At 49.1% G+C, this 18,656-nt stretch overlaps 1 protein-coding gene across 2 annotated transcripts; it reads right to left on the bottom strand.

Annotated features, from left to right (window-relative positions):
• Positions 1-1,055: 1,055 nt before the first annotated feature.
• On the bottom strand, positions 1,056-8,527 carry UBXN10 (UBX domain protein 10). Of its 2 annotated transcripts, none has more exons than XM_059895348.1 (2): positions 8,474-8,527; positions 1,056-2,333 (listed from the first exon to the last, which is right to left on the bottom strand). In XM_059895348.1, exon 2 carries the CDS (start codon positions 2,316-2,318, stop codon positions 1,476-1,478), a length of 843 nt encoding a protein of 280 aa, XP_059751331.1. In that variant the 5' UTR covers positions 2,319-2,333; positions 8,474-8,527; the 3' UTR covers positions 1,056-1,475. The 2 variants fall into 2 exon arrangements, with proteins under 2 accessions (XP_059751331.1, XP_059751342.1); XM_059895359.1 differs by lacking the exon at positions 8,474-8,527 and adding an exon at positions 5,189-5,268.
• Between the last annotated feature and the right edge of the window lie 10,129 nt (positions 8,528-18,656).

Raw genomic sequence — 18,656 nt, 5'->3', positions numbered from 1 at the left:
GGTGGCGTGGGATGCAGTTAGGACAAGGCGAGCCTTCTTCAGAGGAAAGGATGTTGGTGTTCATCTCCAGGGCCAAGTATCAATTTGCTGGAAGTAACATTTCCAACCACAGGCTTTATCTATGCACGAGATGCACTCGTTGCTATGCTTGTAGAAGTCCTGCCTTCTCTGTGTACCTAGCAAGTAGGGGTGCATATCAGTACTCAGGGCTTTGTGATGGCTGGGCTCTGGGAGGACAGGTGTTCTCCACTCTGAACGGGGATTTGGCCGTAAAGGGGACCCAGGTGAGATGTGGGAGCCTTGCTGAGCTTACAACACGAGGGAACTTGGGAAAATTTCCATGTCACCATTTCAGAGCTGGAAAAGCAAGACTCCGGGGTCTGCCACACAGCTACGGGTGTCATGCTGATCAACGAGACATTTATTTGGGCACGTGGTTTCAGCGTAGGCACAGCAAAGCGACACCAAACCGAGGTGCCCTCTTCCTCCGGGGGATTCTGAATCAGAACACGGGGTCACCCCTGTCGTCTCAAGGGAGCCTCCGTGTTTGAAGTAGGGGAGACCCTGAAATTGGGGGATAAAACAATGTATCCACACCCAGATAAGCCAAGGGGGCCTTTCCTACAAGTTTGTGCAGACTTGTAGGTTTGTGCCATTTAAAAACAAAAGATGCCACCACTGGGGAAAGCAAAGGATGTAAGATTACACTGGCTTTTCTCAGTTTTGGGAAAATTTTGTGCAGAGAGTAGCTACCAAAAATTGTAAACCTGGTCAGTCTGTATTAAAAATAAAGTAGCTCCTGGCTAATTCCTGCTTATGGAAGGGATTCACTTTCCAGCTCTTGGGCTCTTTCCGAAATGTTGGTGTATTGGGGGATTTGTATTAGCTGAAGGCCTATTCTTTCCTCTGAAACCACCTCACACAAATGGTAATCCCCGAGAAACTTGAGCCACTCGAGCTTGGCAAAGGGGCTGCTCCCAAAATAGGGTCAAGCGCCTGTTTCTTAAAGATACTTGAAACAAACACAAATGCCAGTGCAGTATTTCCTGAACCCTGGTTATTTACCAGACCAGAATCCTCTCTGGGAAGTGTTTAATCCTGCATCAAATACAGAAAGGCAAACCATTGGCTTCAAGAGAGTGCAAGTTCATTGTAAAGGTAAGCAGGTGCTTCAGAAAGGACCCAAGGAGAAAAGGAGAAGGCCTGGTCACAGCTGTTCCAGGAACAGCCTTGGTCACTTGCCAGTTCACTCCCGTGGTGGAGAGAGTTTAACAACTGCAAGAGAATCCTCTTAATGCATTTGGTGCCTGTGTAGATTTCACTGCTTCAAAGAAGATGTGCTGAGGGTGAGTGTCCCAAGAGTCACAGCTGCACCAGATTCACATGGCACTTGGAACCAAGCTGCCCGGGAGGCCGTGGCGCCCAACCACGCTCCTTGCTCAGAGACCCAGGACCCCAGCTGGGTGGCTGCGGACTCAGGGCCATCCCTCCCCATCTTCCTGTGAGATGCCCAGCACCGACTTGTGGAGGATTCCGCACTCCTGCAGAGACTTGGTGAGGTCAGAGAAATGTCTCCTGGGCACCTCCATCGTTTCAATGCTGCAGTGTCGGTACGTGGCCTCGTTCTTGTGTTCGGCCACGGCGACAACGGTGTGTAAGTCATCAGTTGGCCGGAAAGGGTGGACAAACCTTCGTCCTGACGGTGATCTGACGGCAAGCAGCAGCGTTGGCTCTTGATCTGACGGTTCCTCCAGGTCTCTGGCCCTATAGGAGCTTTGTCTCTTGGTCCGCACGATGCATTTCCTCTCCGGGGAACAAGGTTGAGCTCGGGAACCTTCTTCACTCGTCTTCACGGTGCAGGTCTCCGCTTGGTAAAGAGCCTGGGTGCTGCTCAGCTGCAGGGAACCAGCCTTTTTAGCAACTGTTTCCAGGGCCGCCTCCTCCAGGGTCTTCCTGTTGATGGAAGGAAGGACTGGGTATTTATTGAGGGAAGATGATGCCCCTGTGGGCACCTGCTGCAGCAGCTCCGGGATCTCATCGGGGGCTCCCTGACTTGGAGATCTGGGTGTGCAGGCTGCCGGTTTCTGGCTGCTCGGCGACTCGCGGGGAATGGCTGGAGGTGAAGATGGCGTGAGGCTGCGGCATCCCTCCGTGCCCGCGGGCTTATGCAGACTTGGCCGAGTGCGTCCCTTGGCAGACTTGGGCCTTGTGACGTGCGTGTTTAGTGAGTCTGGCTGCCAAATGAAGCTGCCAGCTGCTGTGCTGACAGCAGTGCTGCGTTCAGGGGGCGCTGTATTCACCGGGGCTTCCGTGGCCATGGCTCCTCAAGACCCCTAAGGAAGCAAGAGAAGAGAGGAGGCTGTGGGTTAAACGTCCTAGGACTTCTGGACCTGAGCCATTCACATCCCAGGATCCAGAATAAGGACCGGCCACGATGGGGGCGGGAGGGGGTGTGCAGAGGAGCTTCTCTCTGGATTTCTGGCATCTGGACAAGGGCATCAGCTGCAATTCATTCATTCATTCATTCCAGGCATTGGAATATATCAGTGAACCAAAGTCCTTGCAACTTAAATTATTATAGTGAGAAGAGGCTGGTGTGAAGTCCACAAGTAAATAGATATTTTCCGCGACTAATAACTGCTATGAGGAAAATAAAGTATTGCACCAGCGAGTGACTAATTCTTATTCTTACGGGGGGTCGGGAGGGCTTTAACCTGAGAGACCAGATTGATGAGAAGGAATAAGCCCTGTTACGATCGAGAGCAGGGCTCAGCTAACTTTTTCTCTAAATGGTTTTGGCTTTGGGAGCCACGTCGTCTCTGATCCAACCACTCACCCCTGCCCCTGTAGCACAAGAACAGCCATAGACAATACGTAAGCAGGGGACTGCGGCTGTGTTCCCAGGCAACTTTATTTACGAAGACAGGGGTGGGCCCAGTTTGGCCCACAGGCTGTGGTTTGCCCACCCTTGCTCTAGGGGGAAGTGTCCCCAGTGAGGGAAGAGCCAGGGTCCAGTCCTGAGGGCGGAATCTGCCGGCTCCCAGGGTGGGGCGCTCCGCCCTACACCGTCCACAGACCTGGAGGCCCAGAAGAGAGCGTTACCCGTGGCTGCCTTTGCTCAGAAGAGAGAAAGTAACCCTGTTCAGTTACCCAGCAGGGAATCCAAGCTCAGCTTCACTCAAAAGCTGAGAGCTATATATATGTGTTAGCATACGGTATTTGTTTTTCTCTTTCTGACTTACTTCACTCTGTATGACAGACTCTAGGTCCATCCACCTCACTACAAATAACTCAATTTCATTTCTTTTTATGGCCGAGTAATATTCCATTGTATATATGTGCCACATATGGAATCTAAAAAAAAAAGGTTATGAAGAACCTAGGGGCAGGACGGGAATAAAGACACAGACCTAACAGACCTACTAGAGAATGGACTTGAGGACACGGGGAGGGGGAAGGGTAAGCTGGGACAAAGTGAGAGAGTAGCATGGACATATATACACTACCAAATGTAAAACAGATAGCTGGTGGGAAGCAGCCGCATAGCACAGGGAGATCAGCTCCGTGCTTTGTGACCACCTAGAGGGGTGGGATAGGGAGGGTGGGAGGGAGACGCAAGAGGGAGGGGATATGCGGGTATATGTATATGTATAGCTGATTCACTTTGTGATACAGCCGAAAGGAACACACCATTGTAAAGCAATTATACTCCAATAAAGATGTTAAAAAAAAAGAGCTGAGAGCTAGAGCTTCCTGCCACAGGTGGCAGGGGGGCTCCCGCCGGGTATTCACTGACAAGTCACTTCACGCAACATCCCTCTGCTGCCCTCACTTTGTCATAAGGCTGGGGGAGAGGAGCAGGAGACCCCACTGCTGGTCCACCCATTGGCCAGAACTCACAGGGGGGCACTCAGCTTCCAGACCAGGGTTGATGATCCCTTTCCGTAAATGGCCAGAGAGTAAATATTTTCCGCTTCGTGGGCCACAGTCTGTCACAACTACTCACCTCTGCCCTTGTGGTGTGAACGCCGCCATAGAGAGTGTGTAAATGAACGGGTGTGGCTTTGTCCCAAGGAAACTGCCTTTATGGACACTGGCATTTGAATTTCATATCATTTCCATGTGGCACAAAATCTTCTTCTTTTTATTTTTTCCAACCATTAAAAGTGTAAAAGCTATTGTTAGCTCACGAGCCACACAAAATGAGTGGTGTGATCTGGCCTGTGGGCCATGGTTTACCAAACCCCGTCCTAGGCCAACTTCAAAGGGGCCTCCGGCCACACACTAATTCTACAGATGTGTGAGCCAGAAAAGCAGAGCAAATGCCCCAGGCCGCCAAGCCAGCTGGTGGCAGAGCCTGAAAGAGAACCCAGGTCTGTGACACCCAGTTCTGTTCTCAAGGACCAGTCTTGGACTCTCCCCCAGCACTGATCACATTCAGTCTCTCCGTTAGCTGTTGACATTTCTTCTTCCCAACCACCTTGTCAACACTTTGAGGGCCCCTGTGTTTGGACCTCCCACACCCTGTATTTGGGGGTGTTCACGAGTGCACGTCCTGAAGCATGGTGGGAGGCGTGTTTCTCTTGCAGGCCTGGAACTGCCAAGTCAGGCCCCCTCCCCTGTCCTCGCTGTCTTCACAGCACCTTCGCTAACACGCTTCTGATCACCTTTTCTTCCCAGTCCCTGGTTACGTCCTTCCCAGGACACTGCAACGTGCTGGGCTCCCTGCCTCCTCTGAAGCCTGACCACCACTGTGACTGTGGCTCTCTCCACCTGCAGCCTGACCAGCCCTCTCCCAGCCCTCGAAAGACCTTCTGGTAGCTTCCCAGAGCCTCCCCAAGAAGCAGCGCGTTTGGAAGCAAAGGGCCCAGGACCCGGTGTCATAAGACCTAGGTTCTATTTCAGGCCCTGCCAAGAGCTAGCTGGATGACCATGGGACAATCATTCCACCTTTCTGGTACATTGCTTTCCTCATCTATAGAATTAGCTATATGACCTTGAAAACATTATTTAACTGCCTCTAAACATCAGTCTCTTTATCTGCAACATGAGGACAGTAATACGAAACATCATAGGTAAGGCCGTAAAAACCAGGCTTGGCACACAGTAAAGGCTTCATTTTTCTGCTTTTGGTTTTTGTTTTCTGTTTATTTAGTGCTTTCGACTGTTTTAGGTCCAAAAGTCTTACCTGTTGCTTCAGAGCCTTTCTCCAGGGTGTCCGTGGTGGGTCTACTCCCAGTCACCTCTGATCGGCTGGGTGACTCAGGGGACCCATGCCTGCCCCGCCCGCTGCACAGAAATGCCGGAAGGTCGACTCCAGTGAGCTACTGCCTATGAAATTGCCTCCAAAAATGCATTCTAATATGTCCCTTCTAATCCCATACTTTTACTTATTTATTTATTTAGTTAGTTAGTTATGTATTGGCCACGCCACATGGCTTGTGGGATCCTAGTTCCCCGAGCAGGGATCGAACCTGGGCCCTCGGCAGTGAAACCGTGGAGTCCTAGCCACTGGACTGCCAGGGAATTCCCCCTAATCCCACACTTTAATCGTATACTTACCTCCCATTCACTTACTCCAAACTACCTTCATCACACAATGCTGAGCAATGCAATTCAAGCCCCTTAGCTCTGCACCCTAATATTCCCATTCTGTGCATATTACCATCATTGTCTAATTTTAGGGCATATCCCCTTCCTCACCGCTAAAACCACAACCAAACAAAACACAGTATCCCTGTGTATTCCTGAAGGGCTACTCAGTTCAAAGTCTGCCCTGTCAGAAAGAGAAAAACAAATACAGTATGCTAACACATATATGGAATCTAAAAAAAAAAAAAAAAAAAAACGGTTCTGAAGAACCGTTTTTAGGTTTAGGGGCAGGACAGGAATAAAGACGCAGACATAGAGAATGGACTTGAGGACACGGGGAGGGGGAAGGGTAAGCTGGGATAAAGTGAGAGAGTGGCATGGACATATATACACTACCAAATGTAAAATAGATAGCTAGTGGGAAGCAGCCACATAGCACAGGGAGATCAGCTCATGCTTTGTGACCACCTAGAGGGGTGGGATAGGGAGGGTGGGAGGGAGACGCAAGAGGGAGGGGATATGGGTATATATGTATACGTATAGCTGATTCACTTTGTTATAAAGCAGAAACTAACACACCATTGTAAAGCAATTATACTCCAATAAAGACGTTAAAAAAGAAGAAAAAAAAGTCCGCCCTGTCTTTCTTAACTGCAAGGCCTCTCTGTGTTTGCTCCATTCTGCTCACAGGCAGTGTCTTTCCACACTCCCATTTTCCCACTTCTAGTCTTTCACACTCAATCTGGCTGCTGGGAGTCCGGGAGCCTTCTCCTTGGCATCAAAAAAGCCTACCCAGCTCCTTGTTAATTTAGTCTATTTTCTGATCAACTGTGAAGAATGTGGGGGGGGGGGGTTCCCTTTAATTTTAGTCAAAGTCTTTCGCTTGTAATTAAGCAGCTCTGCACTTAACTCAGGGTGGCATGGGGAGGTCATAACTGCCCAACTGTTCTGCCAAAGAGAAGCTCAACTGGGAGACTGGCTCCCCCTCTCTGCCCACCCTTCCCCGTTGAAGAAGGGCTGTTAATTTGCCACAGCTTCTACCCAATTATCACAGACTTGGCATCTAATTCCCACACACGCCTCAGGAAGGTTTAACTGTCAGTAAGTTTGGTAACTTAGAAACCTCTTCCTTAACAACTTTGATGAGGAAAGTCATGTGTTCTCATAGGCTCCCTGCTGGATTATTTTTAACAGTAAAACTTGAGTGTGTGCGTGCACTTTCTATACCTTTTGGTACTATATAATTATCCATGTTCAGGGGGTGTCATATCCAAGACACCCTGGTCATAAGATAACATGACTGCGAGCTATCTCGGAGAAAAACCTCAATTATGACTAATCCCTATAAGCCCACTCATGGTTATTTAGAGATTAACACCTCCTTCAGGTAAAACCGTTCCATCAAACCTGCTTTCATAACCCGCTGCCTCCTGCCGAGCGCAGGAACCATCTGTTACATGCAGGGAACATCAACTCTCCCCAGCTTCTCCCACATGGAGAGGGGAGGTAGGGGAAACAGGTGTTTGGGGACCTGGGCCAACGGTGTCTTTATATTCACACCTTGGGTCTCAAACTCTGCCTGCCCGCCTCAGTCCAGGGAGGCTTCTGCTGCATCCATCATCAACCCTGCTCAGCTCATCTCACCACCTCTAGGCCTGGCAGACTCTCAACCACAAAGTGATTTGACAAGATCTAGGCGTAGGCTTCCATCAAGCTGCCTGTTGAATAGGCAAGTGGCCTGTTTACTTAAACATAATAGCTGCACCCCAGAGGCCTGCTAGGAGTCAGGAAACAAACATTGATAACAGTTCCCAAGGAACTGCCAAAAGGGCAGGTGCCCATCCCTTAAGATTACTCACCAAATCAACTGGAAAGAAGGAGAATTGGATAGGAGAAGCTAACGCCATCTTCCTGTTTTCCCACCTCCTACCACGGGGTCAGACCGCCCTATTTCACTCACAACCCAAATCTAAGCCTACAATAAATGTAATAAAATATAACTACCCACATATCATCTGCTGGTATATACCAAGGATGCATACATTTGAATTGGTCTTTTAAAAATGTTTGTCAGTTAATACTATCCCCTGCCAATCCCCACCCCTCCTTGTGAGGCTTTGAGGATGAAAAATGCTCAGAAGAACCAACAGGAGATAGTAGTTGGCCTGAGAATGAGAAAACTTTGGTACCATTCCCAGTTCTACCCAGGACTAAAGATTAGAATACACTGTCCTACGCAGAGTGCCATGTTTAAAAGGGGGAGTGGAGAAATTGGACCACAAGCCACCAAGTGATCAAAGGTCTGGAAAAGGAACTGGGCATGATTCCAGCAGCAGTGGGGAGGGAGGATTAGAGGTAGGTGGAGAAGAAGAGCTCAGTTCTTTTCAAGTACCGGCAGCTCTAGAAGGAGGCAAGATGAGGCAGCAGGAGGGATGTGGGGGGAGGGGCAAGAAAGAGCCTCTAGAAAGTGCGAGTTGACCTGGGTGAAACAGCGGGGGTCTGGGGGGAGGCTCAGATCTGGTTCCGGTCTCTCTGTGTGACAGGACATCCCCTTGTCCCTCGGAGTCTGTGTTCGGTCTGTACTACCCAGCCAGGAGGGCATGGCCCAGCGGCTTCCTAGGACCCTCGGCTTCCGCAGAGCCCGGGAGCTGTCCCATTCTGGCAACGGTGAGCTCCGGGCCGGGCTGGCTCTGCCCCTGGGGAGCAGCCGCTTCCCTCCTGGCCCCTGGCCTGTCTCCCGGGGTTCGCCCCTGGGGCCGAGTCTGGGGAGGCCCGCCCGGGCGACGGGCCCCGGGGGGCTCGGGGCTGGCCTGTCCCGGCCCCTCCCAGACCCCCAGGAGGCCGAGGACAGACCCGCGGGCCGGCGGCCGGCCGCGCTCACCTAGCGGCGCCGCTCCGTCCGCCGCCGTCGCCGGGCTCCGTCCCGCGGGTAAACAGCCTGGGTCTCCCGGGCAACCGCGCCGGTGGGCGGCCACGTGCTTCCGGTCTGGCCGGAACCGGCCCGGCCTGGGGGGGAGGGGGTGTGTCGGGGGGGCTGAGGCCCTGGGAGGCGACGGGGTGGGGACTCAGGCCTGGCCTCTCCTGCCTCCTCTTTTCCTCACCTAGCCTGCCTGCCTCGCTGCACGTCTCCTGGGGGACAGGGCGTCCATGGGGAGGAGAGCCCTGGCCAGGAGGCTGGGGGTGGCAGGCCCGCCTGCCTCAAACCCCTTTCGTGACCTTGGCTCAGGCCCTGACGCTCTCAGTGTCCCTGATTGTCAGATGAAGCTGCTGAGCTGACTGAATCTTGTGAATCCTAGAATCTGAGCGGCTGCTTTTGGGGCATCTGATTGAGTCCGCCCTTTCGACACCCGTGCCTTGACCTCCTCATTTCCCTATCAGCCTACCACTCCCGGGCCTCATCCGAAATCTTGCTGTAGCTACATCTGCACCTGCTTTGACCCTCCTGACCATGACTTCTTCCGCAACTCCAGCCACTTCTACCACGCTTGTCATTCAACATCTTCCAGAGGCCCGTCCATTGCCTTTCTGCTTTCTCCATATCAACCTGCTTCTTCCCTACCCTGTTGAGTTCAAGCTCCATTACCTCAGCCATTGCCTTGCAAGAAGCCGTGCCCTTGTCCTGCTGTCTTTCCATCACTCCCACCTGAGGAAACCCCAACCAGTCCCCCTACACCAAGGTCCTGAAGAAATCTTGACCAGCCACAGGCATTGATGTCATGGAAACATGGGGTCTCCAACCTCCTTTGGACGCTCAGTCCTACACAGAAATCCTCCCACTTTCCCCAGCCCAGTTTTGACTCCTTTCTTCTCAGTGGCTATTTCAAACCTTGTCCTCTCTCCTAAAATCTCTCACCTCTCCTCGTTCCTCCTCCTGCTCAGAAGATATCCTTACTTCCCTCCTCAGAGAGAAAATAGAAGCCATCAGATGGGAACTTTCTCAGCTTTCTGCCCTCAGACCTACAATCTTGCCTACTTTTGTCTCCCTGCTTTCCTTCCTCCCTCCTGTTCCGATGGGAGGGAACCCATCCTCTGATTCTGTCCGAGATTCACTGCTGCTCCAGACCTGCCCTGAAGGCTGTCCCCGGCCACAGGGTCATACCTGTACACACCCTCATCATACTCCAGGCCTTTGCTCCTGCCGTCCCCTCTGCCTACAAGATTCTTCTTCACTCTCCCCAACTCCTCATCCTCTTTCTTTGCCTAATGGCCACTTACCCTTCAGATCCCAACTTAATAGATGAAGGTTTTCTTCCAAGATGGAATTAAGATAGCTTCAGAAGGAGACCTAACTGGACACTTGTCTGCCAGGCTCTGTTCTAGACTCTTGGAATTTGCAGAGGAATAACTAGTGACTATATTATTAGAAGATAACGTTCGGAGACATTCAAGCACCGTATCATCAGAGGAAAAAATTCAGATCCACTACCTAGCATAATGGCAAAATGTTTGCTACCTTGTCTATCCCAGATGCGTGGATGCAGGACTGTAATAGAGCACAGCTCTAACCTTCCTGCAAGATGTTCAAAATAGGCTGAGAAGACAAGTCGCACAGTCATAAGGAGTTACAAATCAGATTCTTTTCAGTACAATCTGAGCCAAGGGTGGAAAAGCCACACAGGCTGGACATGATTATGTGCCACGTGATTGGCACGGACAGGAAGTTCTCTGGGGGCCTGGGAAAGAGGGGATCATTTCAGTGGTGGTGCTTCTTCCCATCTCAGAAAAGAAACACCTGATCTGTGGGAGCTGCCGGCGAGGGCCTGGGTTGGGCAGGCCCCCTGCTAGGGTCACCCCCTCACCCACCCTGCACATCTAGGGAGGCATCTAAGGACCCAAGAAGGTGCAGGAGCTCGAGGTTTTAGGAGCTGAAGGTTTTAAAGCTCTGTGCTGGCGGCTTATTTCTTGTAAATGATTCTGTCAGAAATATCTAAGCAAGGCTCTTCAGCCCTTCAACGCCCACCCCAAAAATTTTAAAGCGGATTCTTCATCAGCTATTTTAATATCACCTAAGAATTATGCAATCTTTTGGAAAATCAGATTGGCTTCTTACCCCATTTGTGTGCGTGAGTGTGTTTGTGTGTGTGGATGTGTCCCCATGTGTGCACACAGTGGAACGGTGCTTATGCCTTGGCTCTGTTTAATCTTCAGCAGTGTGTGCCTTTTGCTCCCAGGGGCCACGGAATGCACAGCCCTAGGGGGGAGGCTGGAGGGAAGGAAAGGAAGGAAGCTGGCCAGCCAGTTGCTGTGCCTGCCTGCTCTTTAAAGAGAGGGCTGACTCCGCTACCTTTGTCTCTCCGCCTCTTTTGAAGAGGATGTCTTTAAAGGATGAACCCTTTAACGCCAGGTCTTCAGCACACATACAAAGTGGATTCTCAGTAAACGTGGCCAAAGGTCACTGCCCTGCCAGCTTAAATGTGGATTCGCCTCCTTCCCAGCCATGGGTCTCTCTACTCCACAGCTCTCTTCCTGGGCTCCAGCCAGCTTGTTCCCCAAATGGGCCCTCAGCGTTTTCACCTCCAGGGTCTTTGCGTGTGCCTGCCCGACCCTGCTCCCTTCCTTGAAGTTAATCCAAATTTACTGATCCTTCAAGGCCCATCTTAAAAGTCACCATTTTCTTGAAGGCCTTTCCTGACCACACCCACCCCCCGACACACACACCCCTCCTGTGCTTTCTCTGATCCCTTTTGGTCCAGTGGAAGATGCCCAAGATGGCACCATGGACCCCCACTAGGTCAACTCCTCTAATCTTCAGGACTCTCCTCCCTGCCAATGGAGTTGTAGAAAACAATTGAAAATCAGCCCCCCCCCCCAAGTTAATGATTGGCAGAGCAGTTTTAGAACCCCAGTCCAGCTGATTCCAAAGCCCACCCTGTACCCCAGAGGCCCATCCCCCACCCCAGCATTCCCACTTGGCACTTTACCTGTACCCGCCTATTGCGCTGGTCATGGGGTTACAGGCGTGACCTCTGGGCTCAAGGCTCGAGTTTGAATCCCAGCTCCACCCCTTGCTAGCTGGAGACCTTGGGTAACTGCTTTAACTTCTCTGGACCTCAGTTTTCACATCTGTAGAACAAAGATGACGAGAATAGGATTGTTGCGAGGGTGAAATGAGATAACACGTGTAAAGGTCTTCATAGTGCCTGGCGCATGGTAAGTGCTTGGTGAGGGTTAAGTTCATCACCCTGTTGTTCTCATCCCACCGTGCACATCTCTTTCAGTAGATTATGAGCTCCTTGTGGGCAGGAACTTGCCTGTGTCTGAGTTTCCTGCTTTGCCCACCACGTGCCTGCTTTGTGGTAGGTACCTATGAGAATTCAATTAATGATGATGGTGATGTTGATTGCACAGCTGGCTTTTCTATGAGAGATCCAGCAAGTTGCCAGTTGGTATTCCCCCAAGGGTATGTGGCTTGAAGTCTAAATGAGCCCTCCCCCGGGGCTGGGCTGAAGGCAGAAGCTTCAGTTTCTTAGCAGCTTGTCCCCAAAGAGCAATCGGCCTTTTTTTTGCCTTTTTTTTTTTTTTGAACTAGCGACTTGTGGATTTTGAAGTCTGTACCCAGTGTCCTACTCTGTCTGTCCTCAATCCCATTAGACATGTCGATTGAGATCATGGATAACCTTCAAGCAGAAGGGTGGATCCACTGGGTGGATCTTCTGGTAAAGAGGCCAAGAGGCTGCCACAATTAGTCACGCCTCCCGATGAATCAGCTTCCTGAGCGCACTGCAAGAGAGAACTTTCTAGAAAATGAAATTCACCCCTTGACATACTGCAGTTGTTTTTTTAAAAAAAATATTATTTCCGCCATATTATTGGAAAACTTCCAAAAATGTATTGCCTCCTCTTCCCAGTGTTCTTCAGCAAAACATAGCAGGCATGGTAACTCACCTTGGCTACTGTTGACCAAGTGCTTTTGCCACCGGGAGCTTGTTGAATCTTGCCGGCAATCCGTCGGGGGCCAGGACTATTGTCTCCATCTCACAGATGAAGACACTGAGGCTCAGGGAGCTGCAGTGGCTGTGACAGGAAGTGGCATCTCTGCACACTACAACCTTTTCTCGGGGCTCGGAAGGCAATAACTACGCTCCGGGTGCAATACTGTTGACATGGCTAGAGCCACCTGTCCTGCACTCCTGGCCCCAGCTTTGCGGGCTTGGTCAGTTATCCTTTTAATCATTCCTCTCTCTCCCTTGCCTTCCTGCTAAGAGCAGCCACTCTTTTTTCTAATTTCTGTTCAACTTCTGGGTCTGAGAAAAAGAGGCTGATGCTCTTGCTAGAATTTTGTCTAAAATAAGAGCCTTGTGCCATGTGCTTGGATGCTCGGGGGCATCTTCGGTTTCGTTTTCTCGGCTGTGTGCTGGATAGTTACAGCGTTTGGCTCAGTGACCCACAGGTAAGCAAGAGAACTGCTAAGGGGTTAGGGGTGCTGTCTTTGGAGTCAGACACACCTGGACTAAGCCCTGGCTCTGTCAACTTGCAGGGCCACCTACCTACCCTCTGCCAGTCTCTATCCCCTCACCTGTGAACTGGGCTTGATCATCTGTGCCTCTTCGGGAGGACTGAAAGAGGATTCGAGGAGATAATCCATGTACCAGGCTTAGCCCCATTCTGCTCCTCAATGGACTGTAGTTTCGTTTTTATTTCTGTGACTTGAAGCATGATAGGCCTCAGATCATTCATTCATTCATTCACCCCTCGAGTATTTATTACTGCCCATCTCTCCGTGCCTAGTTTCCTTTATCTGCAAAACGAAGATAATAACAGTAGTTATCTAGCTGAGGACTAGATATGAGGACTTAAAGAGTAAATATATGTGAAGTGCTCAGAATTGTGCCAGGTGTAAAATAAACGTGATACACATGTTAACCATCATCATCATTAGTACTGGTTTGTGCCAGGCACTGTGATAGTTAGACTCTAGGTGAACAAAATAGAATGACCTTGGACTTGTGGATCTTGTAGGCTCTTTCCTCCTTATTTTCTCCATGGGGAGAAAAGCCAACCAATGTTTCATCGCCGTCCATGTAAGATGAAGTGATGGGTTTGAGAGAGTTGCTCCTGGGGACCTGCCAACTTGCTGGCTGCTGCCCTAGAGGCTGGCGTAAGAGTCATGCCTCCCTCCCTCCCTCCCTCCGTCTCCCCCTTCATCAAGTCTCTGGGCCCCTAGCCCTGTGCTCTTGGCTTTGGTTCAGCACAATTCAAAGCACCCGTAAATGATTACTCAAAGGGAGAGAACCATGTCTGTCTTGCTTAAGTCACAGCTGTGGAGGTCAGTGTGTATGAAAAGGCTCTGTAACCTTCCAAATGCCACACAGACAAGAGGTTTAGGTAGGGAGCCCGGCGAGTTGGATTTGAAGTTAGGGAACAGAGCTTAGTCCTTGGCCCCGCCACTTGGTAGCTGTGTGGATCTGTTTCAGGTCACCTCTCCTCTCTGAGTTGGTTTCTCAATTGTCAAATGAAGAAGTGATAGGTCCTGCCTGGTAGGATTGTAGTGAGGAGGAAATAGGAGCAGAATACAAATTTAAGGTCATGCAAGGCCCCCTCAAACGCCTCCGTCCTTTTGGAGGTGAGTCCCTGCCCCTTTCTCTGAGCTCAAAGGCGTTTATATATACAACCACTAGAGCAACGCTCATCACTCCGCACAGGCTTAGATGGGCCTCCCCGGACACAGACTCTGAGATGGAGAAGTGCATTGCCAGGCGGCTCCCTGGAGAGACACCTGTGCGGAAGTGAAGCAGGCGAAGTTGGGGAGCATGAGAAGCCGACACGTGGAGACAGTTGCTAAGGCCACAGCTGGTCCCCCAGCGAGCTCTGGGAGACCTGGGATGCCCTTTCAGAGCTGTCCCGAAGGATGCAAGGGGGCGGCCCTTTTTTTTTTTAATTTATTTTTTTATTGAAGTATAGTAGGCATACAATATCATGTTAATTTCAGGAGTTTACCAGAGTGACTGAGGAAAGGCATTATGAAATGATCACCATGATAAGTCTATTAACCATCTGTCACCACTCAAAATTATTACAGTATTATTAACTATATTCCTTGTGCTGTATATTACATCCCCGTGACATTTTATAACTGGAAATTTGTATCTCTTAATGCCCTTCACCTCTTTCATCCAACCCTCCACCTCCCTCCCCTCTGGTAACCACCTGTTTGCTCTCCATATCTATGACTCTGTTTCTGTTTTGTTTTGTTTGTTCATTTGTTTTGTTTTTTAGATACCACATATAAGTGAAATTATATGGTATTTGTCTTTCTTTTTATGGCTTATTTCACCTGGCATAATACCCTCTAGGCCCATCCATGTTGTTGCAAATGGCAAAAATTTTAATTTTTTTATGGCTGAGTAATATTTCATTTTATATATATATATATATATATATATATATATATGCTTAGGTTGCTTTCATATCTTGGCTACCGTAAATAATGAACATATGGGTCATCTGTGTTTTCGGATTAGTGTTTTTGTTTTCTTTGGGTAACTACCCATAAGTGGAATAGCCGGATCATATGGTAGTTCTACTTTTAATATTTTGAGGAACCTCCATACTGTTTTCCACAGAGGCTGCACCAACTTACATTCCCACCCACAGTGCACGAGAGTTCCCTTTTCTCTACATCCTGGGGGTGGGGGATTTGGCCCTTTAAATCATCACCTCGACCAGGGGCTACTCCTCCCCCCATCACCTGGCGGGATCATAACCTTCTACCAGACTGAGGCAATTCCCAGTGAGTGAGAGCGTCAGGAACACCTGATATCCCATCCCTAAAGAGAGGACCTGCCAGAAACTATGCCAAGCATTCGGGATCAATGGAGAACGAATAGAATTTCTGCACATGGGGCTTTCGATCTATATATGGTCTATATTTACCTATTTGGTCTCTGGTCAGCTTGGAGGCCCACCTTGGGCCACAGCCTTGTCTCATTACAAGAACGCAGGGCTTCCCTGGTGGCGCAGTGGTTGAGAATCTGCCTGCCAATGCAGGGGACACGGGTTCGAGCCCTGGTCTGGGAAGATCCCACATGCCGCGGAGCAGCTGGGCCTGTGAGCCACAACTACTGAGCCTGCGCGTCTGGAGCCTGTGCTCCGCAACAAGAGAGGCCGCGATAGTGAGAGGCCCGCGCACCGCAATGAAGAGTGGCCCCCACTTGCCACAACTAGAGAAAGCCCTCGCACAGAAACGAAGACCCAGCACAGCCAAAAATAAATAAATAAATAAATAAATAAATAAATTTATTAAAAAAAAAAAAAAAAGAACGTATAGTTGGTGCTTAATAAGAGTCTGTACCATCTCATGCCCGGTAGTGCACCCAGGTCTTTTTCTTTGTCTCTCCAAAGTGTCACCACCCGATCTTTTGAAAGCTATGAGTCCCTTCATCATGGGCTAAACCATCACACAAGTTATTTTTTCACACTCAAAAGAGACAAAGGAACCCAGCCTGTAAGATGGAACCTCATTTAAAAACATCCTATGCAGCATCTGAAACGAAGGCTGCCTGGGACCAGGCCCGGTCAGGGCCCAGTCTCGAAGCATCCACCAGAAACTTGCCAACGAGGGCAAAAATGGCAAACTCTCCCAGGACGCTTCAGCAGGACTCTCGTTTTGAAATTTTCCTGGGAAACTTTGCCACGGAGTGCAAATCTAGCTGAAGCTCTACACCTGCCAAATCCTCTAGGCTCTGGGAGCGAGTGTTCATACTCCAAGTCCTGACCGTATCAGATTTAGCCTGATTTATGATGGAGTGCATAAAAACCACTTGTATTTAAAGAGAGCTGTTGACTGACTAGTGGGGGCTCCATGTGAGGATGTGGGACCCTGAGCCCGCATTCTCCTCTGTCGTCCTGTGGGAAGTGTGCCGGATACGGCTACCGTTACCATTGTTAATAATATTGGGTTGGCCAAAAAGTTCGTTCGGGTTATTCTGTAAGATGCTATAATAATAATAATAAGGGTGTGGTCGCCTGGTACAGCATTTTATAGTGCCAAGCAGTTTTACTTGCATTATTTTAGTTGGTCCCCACAAGTCTGTGCAGTAGGGGGCTGTCTGAGCACGAGGAAGTTGTCCAAACTCTCTGGGCCTCAGTTTCTCCATCTCTAAACTGATAATAGAGCCTCTTAAGTTATTGTGAGGGTTAAATAATGTAACACCCATGAAGCCCTTAAAGAAAATAGCACCTGGCATGTACGAATTTTTTTTTTTTTTCAAAGAATTTACTTTATTAGAAATAAAAATGGGACTTCCCTGGTGGTGCAGTGGTTAAGAATCCGCCTGCCAATGCAGGAGACACAGGTTTGAGCCCTGGTCCAGGAAGATCCCATTTGCCACGGAGCAACTAAGCCCATGTGCCACAACTACTGAGCCTGCACTCTAGAGCCTGCGTGCCACAACTACTGAGCCTGCATGCCACAACTACGGAAGCCTGCATGCCTAGAGCCTGTGCTCCGCAACAAAGAGCAGCCACCGCAATGAGAAGCCCGTGCACCGCAACAAAGAGTAGCCCCCGCTTGCCGCAACTAGAGAAAGCCTGCACACAGCAACGAAGACCCAACGCAGCGCAATAAATAAATAAATAAATAAATTTATATAAAAAAAAGAAATAATAAATTGTTATGATGCAGTGATCTACTAAGTGTTTTTTCTTTTTTAAATTGAAGTTTAATCAATTCACAATGTTGTGTTGTTTCAGGTGTACAGTAAAGTGATTTAGTTATACATATACATATACCTAGTCTTTTTCAGATTCTTTTCCCATGTAGGTTATTACAGAGTATTGAGTAGAGTTCCCTGTGGTTTATCTATTTTATATACAGTAGTGTGTCTCTGTTAATCCCAAACTCCTAATTTATCCCTCCCTCCCCGACTGCCTTCTTTGATAACCATAAGTTTGTTTTCTATGTCTGTGAGTCTATTTCCGTTTTGTAAATAAATTCATTTGTATCTTTTTTTTTTTTTTAGATTCCAACTAATTTCTTAACAAATGTTTGAAATTACTGATAGGCAATTTTAGTTTCTTTAGGAGAGGAAAGCCAGATTCAGAGGGGCTAAGTTTATGAATAAGATACCTGGGCATCAAGGAAGGAAAACAGAGGGGGACTACCATGCAAATGGGGCCAGACTGTCCCACACTGGATTTCCAACACGAGCCATATAGCATTTGCCTGTCAACTTGGCAACAGAGGAAATACTGAATCTTCAAAAGAAAAAAAAAAAAAAAAGATGAAGACATAGTATTGCCAAAGAAAGAAATTAAAAAAAAAAAAAAGTGCACTTTTCAAACAATTGAACCCTTCTCATCTTTATATTTAGGTCTACATAACCGAGGGGTTATCATATTCAGAGATAATTAGGTTTGAAAAAGGTCTCTTTGCTCCGAGCCCTCCACTGAGGCCTTTTGAAGGCCTGCACTGTGCTTGGGGTTTCACATCCACGTGGCCTCCCTCATTTTGGTTATTTCCTCCCCGAACAGGAGTTCAGCTGGCAGAGCCCTCGAAAGCAGAGGAAAGTGTGATCCTGGTGCCTCGGACCCCCTGGTCTCCGCAGGAATGAAGGTCTTTGGGGTTCTCGTGGTCTTCGTCTCCTGCCGTAAGTAGGAACGGCTGAGTGAGCTCAAAGGCGCTGTCCTGTCTGTGTGTCTGTGTCCGGGGTGGCCTCTCCTCAGGTAGCATCACGTGAGGGGAAATCAGGTGTCACTCAAAGGGGAATCGGGAGTGGAATGGCCCCCACCGAAGTCCTCCTGCTTCTGTTTCTTCTACAAAATGGGTTGTTCTTGGTGTTGGGATCTCACAGAATGTCTAGAAAATCAAAGGTTGCTAACCATTTGCTGAGAAAGAGGGCATTTGACTATTGTTTCACCACACACACACCATTCAGGAGTCTTTTTTTCATTTGGATGCTAGTTGCCTTTATTTAAAGTCTTGTGGATTCCAGAACAAAAATGCAGACATATATCTAGCTAATTTAGGAATGATTAATTCTCATCAGAAAGCCATTCTTATGGTGACCTATGGAATAATTAGTAATTATAAGTCATTGCTACCAGGAGATCCGATTACATACCTC

Source organism: Balaenoptera ricei, chromosome 1, assembly GCF_028023285.1.
Source record: "Balaenoptera ricei isolate mBalRic1 chromosome 1, mBalRic1.hap2, whole genome shotgun sequence".
Lineage (NCBI taxonomy): Eukaryota > Metazoa > Chordata > Mammalia > Artiodactyla > Balaenopteridae > Balaenoptera > Balaenoptera ricei.
The sequence above is the reverse complement of the archived record's forward strand: the minus strand, read 5'-3'. Positions and strand labels throughout refer to the sequence as shown.